The 15,190-nt window shown below is 47.4% G+C and overlaps 1 protein-coding gene across 1 annotated transcript in view; it reads right to left on the bottom strand.

Moving 5' to 3' along the window:
• Positions 1 to 15,190, bottom strand: part of MRPS9 (mitochondrial ribosomal protein S9) — a 148,007-nt gene that overhangs the window by 64,134 nt on the left and 68,683 nt on the right. The window contains exons 4-5 of the mRNA XM_075336489.1: positions 13,866 to 13,896; positions 12,162 to 12,241 (exon numbers count right to left, since the gene is read on the bottom strand). Coding sequence (XP_075192604.1) covers positions 12,162 to 12,241; positions 13,866 to 13,896 — 111 coding nt within the window. The remainder of the gene's footprint in view (positions 1 to 12,161; positions 12,242 to 13,865; positions 13,897 to 15,190) is intronic.

Raw genomic sequence — 15,190 nt, 5'->3', positions numbered from 1 at the left:
AAGCCAGCCGCTCATTAAACAATCTCGTATTCCCTGCTTTCCCCGCCCACTGGCACCTATGATTGGTTGCTGTTAGACACGCCCCCACTGATTGACAGCCGTCTCACTGCAACCAATCACAGCCGCCAGGGGGCGAGACTATACTGTGCAGTTAAAAAAATAAATAATTAAAAAAACGACGTGCGGTCCCCCCCCATTTTGATACCAGCCAGGGTAAAGTCACACGGCTGAAGGCTGGTATTCTCAGGATGGGGAGCTCCACATTATGGGGAGCCCCCCAGCCTAACAATATCAGCCAGCAGCCGCCCAGAATGGCCGCATCCATTAGATGCGACTGTTCTGGGACTCTACCCGGCTCTTCCCGATTGGCCCTGGTGCGTTGGCAATCGGGGTAATAAGGAGTTAATGGCAGCCCACAGCTGCCACTAAATCCTAGATTAATCATGTCAGGAGTCTCCCCGAGATACCTTCCATGATTAATCTGTAGGTTACAGTTAAAAAACAGACACCCGAAAAATCCTTTTTTAGAAATAAAAAACACTAACAAATTCCCTCATCACTAATTTATTAACCCTAACAAAGCCCTCCATGTCCGGCGTAATCCACGGACCTCCAGCGTCGCATCCAGCTCTGCTGCATGAAGGTGACAGGAGCAGCAGAATACACCGTCGCTCCTGTCAGCTCCACGCAGCAAATGAGGTGAGTAGCGCGATCAGCTGAGCTGTCATTGAGGTTACCCGCAGCCACCGCTGGATCCAGTGAACAGTCGCATCTAATGGATGCGGCCATTCTGGGCGGCTGCTGGCTGATATTGTTAGGCTGGGGGGCTCCCCATAACGTGGAGCTCCCCATCCTGAGAATACCAGCCTTCAGCCGTGTGACTTTACCCTGGCTGGTATCAAAATGGGGGGGGGGGACCGCACGTCGTTTTTTTTTTTTTAATTTATTTATTTTTTTAACTGCACAGTATAGTCCCGCCCCCCGGCGGCTGTGATTGACAGCTGTCTCACTGCAACCAATCAGCGTGGGGGTGTGTCTAACTGCAACCAATCATAGGTGCCGGTGGGCGGGGAAAACAAGGAATACGAGATTGTTTAATGAGCGGCCGGCTTTTTCAAAAGAGGAAAAGCCGCCGGAGTTTAGAGAACAGCCGTGCCGCGCCGGTGATCGGTAAGTATGAGAAAGGGGGGAGACTGACCGACAGCGAGAGAGGGACAGACAAGACAAAGAGAGACCGACAGACAGAGACCCACCGACGGACTGAGGGAGATTGACCGACATAGACGGGAAAAGAAAGAATGACAGACATCGCTAGAAAAAAAGCACAAAACTTACATGGAGCATACAGAGATGCATCCGTGTCACGTATTGTGCGCACATAACCATTGGCTTTCATGGTGTCCACGTGTGCGTGTTCCGTGCAGAAAATGGACATGCTTCCGTGCAAAACGGAAACACATACGGATCACGGACACTGACCTTATGAAATAACGCACATGTGCCCTCAAACATAAAAGTTGCAGGTGGAATGCGATTCCACTCGCAACTAGAAGGCACACGTCAGCTGTTTAAATCAGCTGATGTGTGTGCGGATCACCGCGGCCTGCCCACGGCAGGGGGCGGGGACTAACCTCACACGATTCATGACAGATATATCAGTCATGGGTCGTGAAGGGGTTAAATATTTACTTCCATCTTAGTAATTAAGGGCTGATAGAGGAATAATTATTCTGCCACAGAGTACTGCTGAACAGCAAAAGAATTCCAACTGTGGTGAAACTGCAAAAAACAAGTGCAATTCCACAATGTTTTTTTATTTACCATCTTCAGTATACGGTAAAACTGGCAAAATGATTCTTCAGGTCAGTACGAGTACACAGATATCAAACATGGAGGTTTTTTTTGTTTTATTTTTAATTTTAAAGTAGTGAAGAAAAATTCTGAATTTTTGGAAGAAAAAAAAAAATAAATTCAGTTTGGTCTCCATTTTCTCAGATCTGTAATGTTTTCATTTTTTTGGGATCTGGGGCTAATTCATGGCTTATTTTTTGCGCTCTGAGCGGACGTTTTTACTGAAACCATTTTGTAGTAGATACAATGTATTGATCACCTTTTACTGCAATGTTGCGGCGACTGAAAAAAACTAATTCTGCTGTTTTGATTATTTTTCTCGTTACGACGTTTACCGATTGGATTGATTTAATATTATTTTGATTAATCAGACATTTCTTAACTCGGCGATACCAAATATCTTTTTTTTGTATGTTTTACTTTTCATGGGCTAAAAGAGGGGTAATTTAAACTTGTGGGGTTTTTTTTATAACTTATTTTTTACTTTTTTTCTGGAATAATAGTCATCTTAGGGGACTTGAAGCTGCAATTGTCACTATCTCCTGTGAATGCCAGCTCGCACCAGGAGCATCGTAATGACAGGCACAAAGGTCAACAGCTGACCCCCGGCTGTCATGAAAACCTATCAGCGCCCCATGATCCTGTGTCAGGCGCCCTGATGGGCGGGATCAATTACTCCCCTCCTGTCACCGTGTGTTAAGTGCCGCTGTCAGTGATTGACAGAGGCTTTTAACTGGTTAACTGCCGCAGGTGGATCTCGTTAAAGGCACTTTATGGCTGATTAAATTAGCAACAAAGTGTGGGGAAAGAGTCGGGCTCAGCGTGTGAGCCCGCATTAAAGGAAGGGACTCTTCCGGTCGTGCATGGGTTAAAGGGAACCTGTGAGGTGCAATATTTACACAGAACCACGAAGAGTTCTGGGTGCATATCTGTAAATCCCTGCCTAACTGTCCCTGTATACACTAGCATAGATAAAGACATTTTTAGAAAAAGTATTCCAAAAGATCCTTTATGATATGCTAATGAGTAAAGGGACAAGCCGCAAGGGCGTAAGTTCCTGTGCTCATGCCGCCCTCTTGGCATGGTAGCATGCCCACAGGGTGACGCATGTACCTGTGTCTGCTGTGACCACTGATCTGAAGTCCCCGACACTCCCAGTCATGTGCACTGGACCACACTGAAGCCAGGACGTATACACCCGACTTCAAATCAGTAGTCACAGTGGACGCAGGTACACGGGTCACCGCTGGTGATGCCACATTGAATAGCATATTAGCACGCTGCTGTGGGCATGCTATCATGCTAAGGGAGCGGAATGAGTACAGGAACTAATGCCCTTGCGACTAGTCCCTGCACTCATTAGCATATCATAGAGAATCTTTAGAAATACTTTTTCTAAAGATCTCTATATCTATGCTACTAGATACAGGGACTGTTAGGCAGAGATTAGCAATATACAACCAGAACTGCTCATGATTGTGGGTGCACATTGCACCTGACAGGTTCCCTTTAACCTACAAATATACATTTAACCTGCAGATTACTAGCATTACATTTCTTCCTGGCCACCTTACTGAAAAAGTGCGGCTACTGGGAGAAAAAAGAGAATTTTGTTACTTACCGTAAATTCTTTTTCTTGTAGTTCCGTCATGGGAGACCCAGACCATGGGTGTATAGCTACTGCCTCCGGAGGACACACAAAGTACTACACTCAAAACGTGTAGCTCCTCCCTCCTAGCATATACACCCCCTGCTAGCCAGTCCTAGCCAGTTTAGTGCAAAAGCTGAAGGAGGACATCCACCCACAAGAAGAGAGAGTAAAACCCGGAAGAACCGGAACCTCTGTCTACAACAACCACAGCCGGTGAAGACACACGGAACAAGAAACCTGCCAACAGGCAATAGGGAGGGTGCTGGGTCTCCCATGACGGAACTACAAGAAAAAGAATTTACGGTAAGTAACAAAATTCTCTTTTTCTTTAACGTTCCTATGGGAGACCCAGACCATGGGACGTCCTAAAGCAGTCCATGGGTGGGAATAAACAGACAACTGAGAAGCAGGCGAAACCTAACTTCACAAATGGGCGACAGACGCCTGAAAAATGCGTCTGCCCAAGCCCGCGTCTGCCAAAGCATGAGTATGCCTTCGGTAGAGCTTCGAAAAAGTATGCAGACTAATCCGAGCTGCAGTCTGACAGACCTACTGAGCCGTAGCCTGGTGCCTGAAAGCCCAAAAGGCACCGACAGGTCTGATCAAGTGTGCCCTGATCCCCGGCGGGGAAGGCACTTGAGTACACTTGTAGGCATCGGAAATGGCCAACCTAAGCCAACGAACCAGGGTCGGCTTAGATGCCAAGAGACCGCTACGCTGACTAGCGGTCAGCACCAGAGAGAGGTGCACCGCCTAATAACGGCGGTGCGAGACACATAGATCCGGAGCGCCCGCACCAGATCCAGGATATGCAACGCTTCCTCAAAGCGATGAACAGGAGCCGGACAAAAGGAAGGCAGGAAAATTGCCCCGGATAAGGTGGAAGCAGTAACCACCTTAGGGAAAAAATCCGGAGTCGGACGGAGACCACCTTGTCTTGATGCAAAAGACCAAAAAAGGGGGTGACTCCGAAGAGAGTGCAGCCAAAACTCTCTGGCGGGAAATTATGGCCACTAGAAAGCCTACTTTCTGTGAAAGATGAAACAAAGAAACCTCCCTAAGAGGCGCAAAGGGGGGTTTTCGGGAACCGTGAGGACCGGATTAAGGTCCCAGGGCTCCATAGGCCGCCGGAAAGGCGGAATGATGTGAGATGCGCCCTTGAAGGAGCGCACCGGAGCCAGCCGGACGATACGCCGCTGGCACTGACAGAGCCGAGACCTGTCCCTTAATGAGGGATAGTCCTAGCTGTAGACCGGACTGTGGAATGGACAGAAGGGTCGGCAAGGCCAAAAAGGTCAAAGGACACTTTGGAGCTCGAGTCATAGTGGAGATGACTTCAGGAAGGATACCAGAAGTCGCCAAGATCCAGGACTCAAGAGCTACGCCGTCAATCTGAGAGACCAGAATTCTGGCGGAAAAAACGGACCTTTTGAGAAAAGGTCTGGACGGTCCGGAAGATGCCATGGCAACCCAACGGACAGATGGAGCAGGTCAGGGTACCGAGCCTGCCTGGGTCAGTCTGGAGTATGAGAATGACCCGACGGCCCTCTTTACTGATCTTGCGCAGGACTCTGGACAAGAGCTAGAGGGTGAAACACGTAAAAGAGACGAAACTGGGACCAAACATGAACCAGTGCGCCTGCCGCAAAACCTGAGGATCGTGGACCACGGTTGGACAGCTGAAATAGTCTGCCTCGCAGTTTTCACATCTAGGATGTGGGCTGCGGATACGGTGGACTAGGAGTCCCTCGTCCACTGAAGAATGCGTTGAGCCGCCAACATTGCCAGGCGGCTGAGTGTCCCGCCCTGGAAGTTGATGTAGGAAAACGCTGTCACGTTGTCCGACTGGACTCGAATGTGCCTAGCCGCCAACAGATGGTGAAAGGCTTAGAGAGCTAGAAATACAGCTCTGATCTCCAGCACATTGATCCAGAGGGCTGATTCGAACAGAGTCCAAGCGCCCTGCGCTCCACGGTGGAGATATACTGCTCCCAAGGCGGATAGACTAGCATCCTGGTGAGGATCACCCGGGACGGGGCCAGGAAGGAGCGTCCCTGAGACAGAGTGGCCGAAGCCACCACTGAAACGAGCCCCTGGTCAGTGGCGAAGCCACCACCCCGTGGAAGGAGGAAGTTCGCTTGTACAGCGGAAAACATCCAGTCTCAGAGGACGCAGGAGAAACTGGGCAAGGAATCGCTTCCATTGACGCCACCATCTGACCAGCACCTGTATTCGGTGTCTGATAGAACGACGTCGACCGCCAGCAGAGGAACTACTGTTCGACTAAGAGCAGCTTCACGAGTGCCGACAGAGTCTCGAATTGCGTCCCTGGGAACCTCTGGTTCGAAGTCAGAGTGGACTTGGACAGAATGACAAGCCACCCGAATTGGTTAGAGTGGCGAGAGTGAGCGAAGCACTCTGCTAAGAGTCTGCACTGGATGAAGCCCCGACAAGAAGACCGTCCAGGGCAAAAGATCACTGCTAATCCCTAGAGGTGCAGGACCCTAATCACAGCTGCCCCAATGAGAATACTCGAGGGGCCGTGGCTAACCCCAAGGGAAGAGCCACGAATTGGACCACTCCGATTGCAAACGTAGCCAACGCTGGTGTGAAACTGCGATTGACACCTGCAGATAGGCATCTCTGATGCCGATGGCTGCTAGGGAATCTCCTTGGGTTCTTGATTGATCCGGTGACAAACACACGGAACAAGACCGAGACTCCATGTGTAAACGCCACACCTGATCATGCTTGAAAAGCTAAAGATCCAGGTCGGAAGGCACCGCCCTCTTCGGGGACTAGGAATAGATTTAAGCAGAAATCTCAGAACCGTTCCCAGTCGGGAACCGGTACAATTACTCCATTGGCCTGCAAGAAATGCCACGGCCTGTGAGAAGGCGGCGGCCTTGGAGCCGGGGGGAGTTGACAGAAAAAATCTGTTTGGCGGGTGGATAGAATTCCATCCTGTAGCCATGGGAGATATAATCCCGCCCCCACTGAACGGAGACGTGTTAAAACCATACGTCGCCAAGTGGAGAGAGCCTGTCCACCGACCAAGGACGTTGTTGGCGTGGCTAGATAGCTCGGAGGAAGCTGACTCAGTGGCAGCATCTCCTGCGATCTACTGAAGACGCAGCTTCGAGCGCCATTTGGGTCTATGAACCTTGGCCGAGCTAGAGGACGAGGGCTTAGAGAACGATCAGATGGAGGAACGGAAACAACCGAAACCTCAACTGATTCCTGCCCTGGACAGGTTCCCTGGTTTAGGTTTGTGGCAAGGAAGAACTCTCCCCGCCAAGAGCTTCCTTAATTTCATCCAGTTGGTTCCGAAGAGACTGGTCCCACAAAAGGGAGCCCAGCAAGGAACTTCTATAGAAGCATCTGCCTTCCATTTCCGAAGCCACAGGAGCCTGCGGATAGCGAGGAAAGTAGCCAAGGCCACCGCCGTGCGGTGTCCAGCATGGCAGACATGGCATAGGATGAAAAGACTAAAGTCTGGAAGTTCAGGCAACCGTTTCGGGCATAGAGTCCCTGTGAGGGAATGCATCTCCTCTAGAGAAGCCGAGAAGGCTACAAAAAAACCGCACTGCTGTAAAGCTGAGGAGAACGAAGCTCCTGCCGCCCCCATACAGGTTTGGCCAGAAGGACAACCGGGCAGAAAACCTTAAGTGAGGAGCCATCAGCCACTGACATAACGGTCCGGGCTGAGCCACCTGAGGTGAATGAGCCCACTTCTTGACCACCATTGGTGGACAGGGAAAAAACAGTCCTCAGAATCACGCTTCATGGGAAGCGACTGTCAGAGCGGACCCTGGGCTTGGTCACAGTGGCCTGAAAACTGGAGTGGTTAAGGAACACACATTGTGTTCTCCTAGGCAAGGTAACTCCGGCGGATTGAGGTCCAGTACAAAATTAATGTACCGGAGGATCCTTATAGAGGTGCCGTCAGCCACTGATACAACTATCCGGGCTGAAAATCTAGACACCGGAGGGACCACCCTTTTCACTCCTTGACCACCTCTGATGGGAGGGGGAAACAGGCAGCAGAACCCCGCTTTGGGGTCTGACAGGACAAGCTGTGGGCTTGGACACAGTGGGATGAAAACTGGAGTGGTTAAGGAACACACTCCTTGTCCTGTTAAAGGTATACTGATGCCTTTCTGCCAGCGGGGAATGCTCCCCTGATACAGGCGGATGGAGGTCCAGAGTATAATGGACGCAATCCAATCATTAGCATCTGCGTGACCTACGGACGGATCAATGGTACATAAAGTAGCGTCCGAGCCCCTGGTAGAGACATCCTCCTCGTCCAGTGAGTCAGCTCGTAATCAGAGCTGCGGGACGGGGAGGACAGGGGACCCTGCGTCTCCCTGTCAGGAGGACGGGGTCTGAGACCAGAGGAGAGTCCTCTGTGAGCTTTGCTGAGCGAGCTGTAGCAGAAAACGCCCTGAGAAGGGGGCTGCATGCACAGCAGATTCCGGGACAGCCGACCCCTGGAAATAGGATTCCAGCCAAACCAGGGGTCAGCCACCGAAGCCGGAGCAGCTGGAGGGACCACTAATGAGCCTCCAAGCTGAGGGGCCACAGTGGTTATGAGCTCGGTACAGCCGTACGAGACTACCTGCAGTGGATAATAAAAACAGCCTGCAGCCTCGCTCTGTGAGACATGCTGCCGAGGTGGGGGCTCTGTCCTAGAACGGCCCCCAGCATATATAAACAGATAAAATAAGCAGCTGCACAAACCGGAGGTTGTGGCTGCCATATCGTTTAAACAGACATGTCTGTGCCCTCTAGTCCCTCAGCCCAGGCCCCCACTTGTCACAATGTGGAATCTCTGTGCCTATGCAGGCACAGAGAACGCTGAGAAAATGGCGACCGGAGCAAGGAGAGGGGGCGGGGCCTACTCAGCGGCAAATGAGGTAGCCAGGGGAGGGAATCCTTCCTCAGTGAGGAGTGTCCCTTCCCTGTGCTGCACAGCCGCTGGGCGGAGCCACACTGTCCCTCTGCCTGACTGACATGCAGAGACAGTGGAAACCGAAACTAGGCCTCAGGCGAAGCCGGGGCCTAGAGTAAAACATGCGGCCGGCGTGCAGGCACCATCGGCGCGGTTCTCCAGTGAAAACTGGAGAACCGGCCGGAAACGTTAACACAAACATAATACACACTCCACCAATTAAAGGACCCCTGGAAAGACCACTTTCTGTGGTAATAACGTCTCATATACTTAGCTTGTGAGACGCAGGTTGCCAGGTCCCTGGGGGGTGATAGCTCCGTCCAGCAGGATCCTGAAAAAGGGCTGCGGATGGAGACCGGTCTCCTGCAAAGCAGTGAGAACCGTGTTGGCTCCCACTTCAAGCCAGAGCCCCAGCATGGGATGGTGAAGGAGCGCGGCATGAGAAGGCTCCAGCCTTGGAAAATCAACCTTAACAGCACCGCCGACACAGTGGGGTGAGAAGGGACATGCCGGGAGTCCAGCTGGACCCGCTTTTCTTCCAAATCTTTGATCCAGAAGGAAAAATCAAAAATCAAAATCAGAGAATGCATGTGTGTGTGACCTCCTGAAACACAAAGCATTGAACTGGCTAGGACTGGCTAGCAGGGGGTGTATATGCTAGGAGGGAGGAGCTACATGTTTTGAGTGTAGTACTTTGTGTGTCCTCCGGAGGCAGTAGCTATACACCCATGGTCTGGGTCTCCCATAGGAACGTTAAAGAAATTAACTTTATTCCTCCTGGAAGCCATAAAGGTGGCCTAGAGCAGCTTCAATCACCGCTCTGTACAGAGGGAGCGGCGGCTCTAAGCAGCTTGTTCTATACAGATGCGTTGCAGAGTGAGCTGTCATTCAAAGTGCCGAGGTGTACCTACAGCTGCTGATCACAATCCTGTGACTGAAACCACTCTGGCACACCTTCTGGGAGGAATAAAGCTCGTTTTCTCCCAGTAGTCGCACTTTCAGTAAGACAATTAGACAACACTGGAACTAGGGTTATTGTGCAAGTTTATAGCGTCTGGGACATGACAGTTACCCTTTAACGCCTATAGAAATTAATAGCCAAACAGAAACACTGTAGCACATTATATTTTTTAGTATACAGGTTAGATGCTCAATATGTGCCCAAAGTCTATGGAAACATACAAAGTCCCTGAAGAACTATTCTCTACAGAGTTGTTCTTTTACCAATAAAACCGGTGCACTAGTCCATTTCTGGAAACAGTTTTAAATCATTTTTAAGTATTTTATTGGTTTATACATAATACTGTTTCTTCTAGTGTTCTTATACACGTGAATTAAAACCACCATCTTCAAAGTGTCAATACTTCACCCATATAGACGGCCTAAGGCCCTGTGCCCACGTGTGCGTATTGCATGCAGTTATGCTGTGTAACTGCATGCGTCCTGCGTCCCCAGCACAATCTATGAGGATTATGCATAATCCATGCGTACATTGCGTTTTAGAATGCAGCGATTTGCTTGCTGCCAAATCGCTGCGTTCTAAAAAGCAACATGTCACTTATTCCGTGCGCTTTGGATGCAGGTCCCGCTCTGTCTATGGTGGGGGCTGCATCCAGAGCGCATGAAATCGGCTTTTCACTGCATTCATTACGCAGTGTTTCTGCAGCGATTTGAAGCGCACGTGTGCTGTTCAAATCGCTGCAGAAATTTCTGCAGGGACAGGATGCAACGTGGGCACATAGCCTAAAAATGCAAGGGAATAATTTGTCTCAACACGTCCTCTGAGTAAGCTATATGAACCTACTTTAAAACCTGTCAGAAGTCTCCAAAAATAGGTATAAAACATGATAATGCCATGTTTTCTTACAGACTCCGGCGAAATTCACACAATTTCAAACATTTCAGATTACTGTGCACCACTATATTGTAGTCATGTGCCACATTCCGTAACATTTTGAAAATACGACTGGGTCTTCTATTATTTTTTGCTGTAAAAGATGGGCTAGGGCTTATTTTCAGGGGACGTCTTTTTTTTCCATGAACAATCCACATTTATTCTTGAACAAAAACAACATTTATTCATAAATAGTCATATCACATTCTGGAATGTCAACATAACTCTCCAAACCTTGTGTCAATCACCTCTATTTCTCATCCATCCATCCATATGCGCAGTTTCTTTGTGAAGTGTTTAATATACTCTTCACTAAGATTGCGTCGGAGTCAGCACCTGTGCAGAGCGCTCTCTCTGGCGCCATTTTATTGAAGAAGTCTCCTCCTGCTTCCTACTTATTCAATGCTGTTGGCAGGGGCGGCGCAGCGCATGCGCCCTCGCCTCCTTTCCCGTCTTTAAGACCGTTGCTGTCCTGTCTGGTTTAGGTGCGGTGAGGTGCTGCTGGGGGCGGCTCCTCTACTATTGTGACCGCACATGCTTCCGCAGTCTTGAAAACTGAAAAAGAGGCGAGAGGCGCATGCACCACCCTCGGCAACAGCATTAAATAAATAGGAAGCAGAAGGAAACGTCTTCAATATGATGGCGCTGGATATAGCTATATGCCGGAGCTCACTGACGCCATATTAGTGAAGAGTTGATTAAATACTTCACAATAATACTGTGCGCGTGTATGCCTGTGCATGGATTGGTGGATAGTGGATGGATAGATAAGAGATAGATACATATTGATAGAGTTGATTAAATACTTCACAATGATGCTGCGCACACAGGAAATAAATTAAATTGCGGCAACGGGGGATAGAGGCCACACACAGAGAATGGACAGAATAAGAATGCAGGACACTACCCACATAGTCCCACCCCGATGCACACACTAATCAAGCGCGCAGTGCATTTCTGGGACTTAAATTAAAGTTATTTCAGCAAGCAAGCATGCAATCTGTGAAGTAAAGGTGTCATTGCATTCAGCTTGCTAGTCCCAAAGTATATAGTAAAATTCTGCTGTTTGGCTCCTTTTAACCTTGAAATACAACTACTGGAGTCCCTTAAAAATTGCGCAATTTGATTCCCTCAATGCCAGCCCTGACTGTAACTAAGGATTATTTTAGGAGTAGGGCTTATATTTCTAGCATATTCCAAAAATCTTGTCAAATGACGCTAGGGCTTATTTTTGGGGTAGGTCTTATTTTCAGGGAAACACTGTATCTAATACATATAGTTAAAAAAAAAAAAGCAACAAATATGTTGCTATATCTGCACCTTTATGTAATAGTGAAGGGTAAATTCATTATGACCACACTCATACACAAGTAATAAGAATACACTACAACACCCTATGATATACAAAAAAAGAAAATCCAGCACGACATCCAATGGATAAAAATCTTCTGTTTGCTTTATTAATCCATGTTAAAAGGTGAAGTTAAAATACAGACAAGGGACGCGTTTCGGAATATACTTCCTTATTCACAATCCTATGATACTAGAATATACTACAACACCCTATGTATACAACAGGTACGTAGCCCAGTTCACTGAATAATAATAATGATGATCAACAGAGGAGAGTCTGATGACAATTCTCTGGCCAATATCCCCATGAAATCATCCCATGAAGCTTTTCAAGGCATTTATCTATTGTCTTGGAAGTATAAAGGAAAGGTCCAGAGTCTATATGATAGAGTCCCTGGTGTGATTTAATGCTTTGGCTCGCAGTTCACACAATTTATCATACCACATAGGATACTCACGTGCAGTAATGAGTAATACGACTGCTTGCCAGTGTAAAATAGAAAGTGGAACGGACGCTTGTCTTCTCCCCACTGAATTGCTGTTGGAGAAAAAAAAAATGTATTTACATTAAAGACTAACTAAAAAGAGGTGTTAATTAGTCGGGTTATTTACAGAAGTAGTTTACCCTAATTACTATACTAGCGCAATTATTGTAAGAGGAAGACAATAGTGAAAGGGGTCTTACATTTTATTTATCAAGCCCCCTAGTCACAGATTCATGTTGCCCGAATCCACCAATAATGACGAGTTTGGACGACAGTAATATATATGGGAGCACCGGCAATTGATTGTTGGGGGGAGTTAAGAATACAATTTGTAAGATTGCGGACTGCTGAATCTTTTGTGCCCCTGAAGACTAGCACGCTGCAGTTTTTTCTGCACACAAACTGTAACCAAAACTGGACCTTGTCAGAGAGCCTGGAAATGTAAAAAAAAAAAATAAATAAATAAAAAAAATAAAGCTTGTGAAGTAGGTGCGTTTTTGGAGCTTTTTTGGTGCCAAAAAAGCACCAAAATTGCAAGGAAAACGCATCAAAAACACATTGAAAACGCACCAATTTGATAGCATGCGTTTTTCCTTGCGTTTTCATGACAAATGTTGACACAAATGCAAGAAAGAACGAACTTGCGCTTCTTTTTTGTCACAAACTTTTGTAAAAAAAAAACAAAACAAAAAACGCTGACCAATAAACTGCAACGTGCGCACAGCAAATCTGACTTCTGATAGACTTTGCTGGGAAGTCAAATGTCAAAGTTCTGACAACAAAACTTCACCAAAAAACGCGACAAAAACTCAACAAAAAATGCAGCGTGCGCATGTAACCTAAGAGAACACTCGGCAAAGTGTATGGGGGAGTCGATCAAGGTAGTAACTGCCAGCTGACTGACCATTATGTAATGTGTATGGGGGGGGCCTCAGTTTTAGAGCGAGGAAAAAATTTGGTGGAGTTGAGGACTTCAGGTTTTTAATATTAGAAGGATCTCTGACGATGCTGGATGTGCATCACTAACGACGTGACCCCGACGACATATTGCCAGATATATCGTACCGTGTGACGCCCGCATTAAACTACATGGGGTTAAAATACAGAGAAAATGCAAAAACCATAGGAAATTTAGGTTTATTGACACATTTTTCAGTGTTTTATATTGCTGCTGTTGGAAGAGCATGTGACCAGACCTGTCCATCAGCCTCCTCCAATAGTAAAGCACATCACATGGGAAAGCGGCTTCTCTATTTGGATGAGGCTGATGGACAGGTCTTGTCACATGTTACTCCATCAGCAGCAATTGCAAAACACTGAAAAATGTGTCAATAAACCTAGATTTTCTGGTCAGTTTGTGAGGAAAGGTGCACTAAAAAGACACTGTGACCGACCTCTTTACCCAACATGAACGTTGTTAACTCTTATCTGTATTTTTCTGGGCACCTCTTTATGGCCACAGACCACATTGAAGTTGAATTTGTAGAGAAACAAAAAGCCTGTAAAAGCCAAGCGGTGCAAACCTGTAATTAAAACCAGTTGCAAACATGATTTTTAGCCCAACATGTATTTAAGTGTAAGAAAAAAAATTGTCTTCAAAAGTTGGCTAACCCCTTTAAGAGCAGCAAACACAAAAGACAAAATGTATGAGCCATTTAAAGAATAGTCATCAAGTACCCAGTTGCTTTGGGAAAATTTCATCCGGGTGCTGGAAAAAAAAGAAAAGAAAAGCCGATCAGAACAGTGAACTACGGCCTAGAAAAAAAATATAGACACATTGTTGTTAGTGAGTGATAAGTCGTGCGGTGCTTTCAATGGGGAAAATGCTGCTGCCAGACACCTCTGATACTTTGAGTAAATAAATGATTGGGCATTGAAATGCCTACAGCCTGACCTTTAACTGCCCCAATATCATCTGTCAGAGACGAGTTGGAGGCCCCCCATACACAACAGATGAAATAGGCTGGTTCACTCGACTTACATCTAATGTGGATGGGATCTTAACCTCAGCTTTAGAACATATTTTGCATATCTTAAGCCCTTTCTGTCATCCACCATCCATGTATGACAAGTCGGGAGCCGGCACACGGAGCTTGCGCCATATCCAACAGATAATGGCTGTGACACAGCCCAGATCTGCCTCTAAAGCAGCAACATTATCATGAAGCGCTGATGGGTTGCTATGCCACCCGGGGATCTATTGAAAAGTTATGTGTCTGTCATCATTGAGCTCCTTTGAGACCCAGCCTGTAGCTAAGCTTCAAATGAGCCCGTGATATTTGCCTTTAATAACAATGTTGCATGATACGGGACAGAACGGTGGTTCAGTGGTTAGCACTGCAGCGCTGGAGACCTGGATATACAACCCCACCAAAGACAACATGTGCAAGGAGTTTGTATGTTCTCTGTGTTTGTGTGGGTTTCCTCCCTTCAGACATCTGACTGAAAAAGTCACAGTAGGCACTTAGACACATCCCACAGTGAATAATGCCCTTTGGAACAGGATGATGAATGCCACACAGCTCCAGGCAAATTTGAGAGGCGGGGTCACCCAAGTGTCACATCAGACCATTCAGAACCGTGTACCTCAGCGTGGTCTGCGTGCTAAACAACTTGCAAGGGTGCCTGACCACAACAACAGGTGCGGGAGCAACTACACTGGATGAGGGACCATGGGCCTCAGTGCTGTTCACTGACGAAAGTTGATTCATGCTGAGCAGAAATGAGGACAACCAACAATACTGGAGACATCAAGGAGAGTGCTATACAGCAGCCACTGTTGTCACCATACGAGCCTTTGGTGGTGGTGATGTTACAGTGTGGGCAGGTGTGTCTAATCTACTTACTACAGAAGTGCCCTACACTTAGTGAGTGGTACAGTTACAAGCCCCTACTACTTGAATAGCATTATTACTCCAATCATTGTGCCTCGGCATGAACAACACAGACCTAATTTCATCTTTATGGACAACAATGCTCCAGCTCATCTAGGTAACATCATT

The sequence above is a fragment of the Anomaloglossus baeobatrachus genome, chromosome 2, assembly GCF_048569485.1.
Source record: "Anomaloglossus baeobatrachus isolate aAnoBae1 chromosome 2, aAnoBae1.hap1, whole genome shotgun sequence".
Classification (NCBI taxonomy): Eukaryota; Metazoa; Chordata; class Amphibia; order Anura; family Aromobatidae; genus Anomaloglossus; species Anomaloglossus baeobatrachus.
This window is presented reverse-complemented; position numbering and strand designations above follow the sequence as displayed.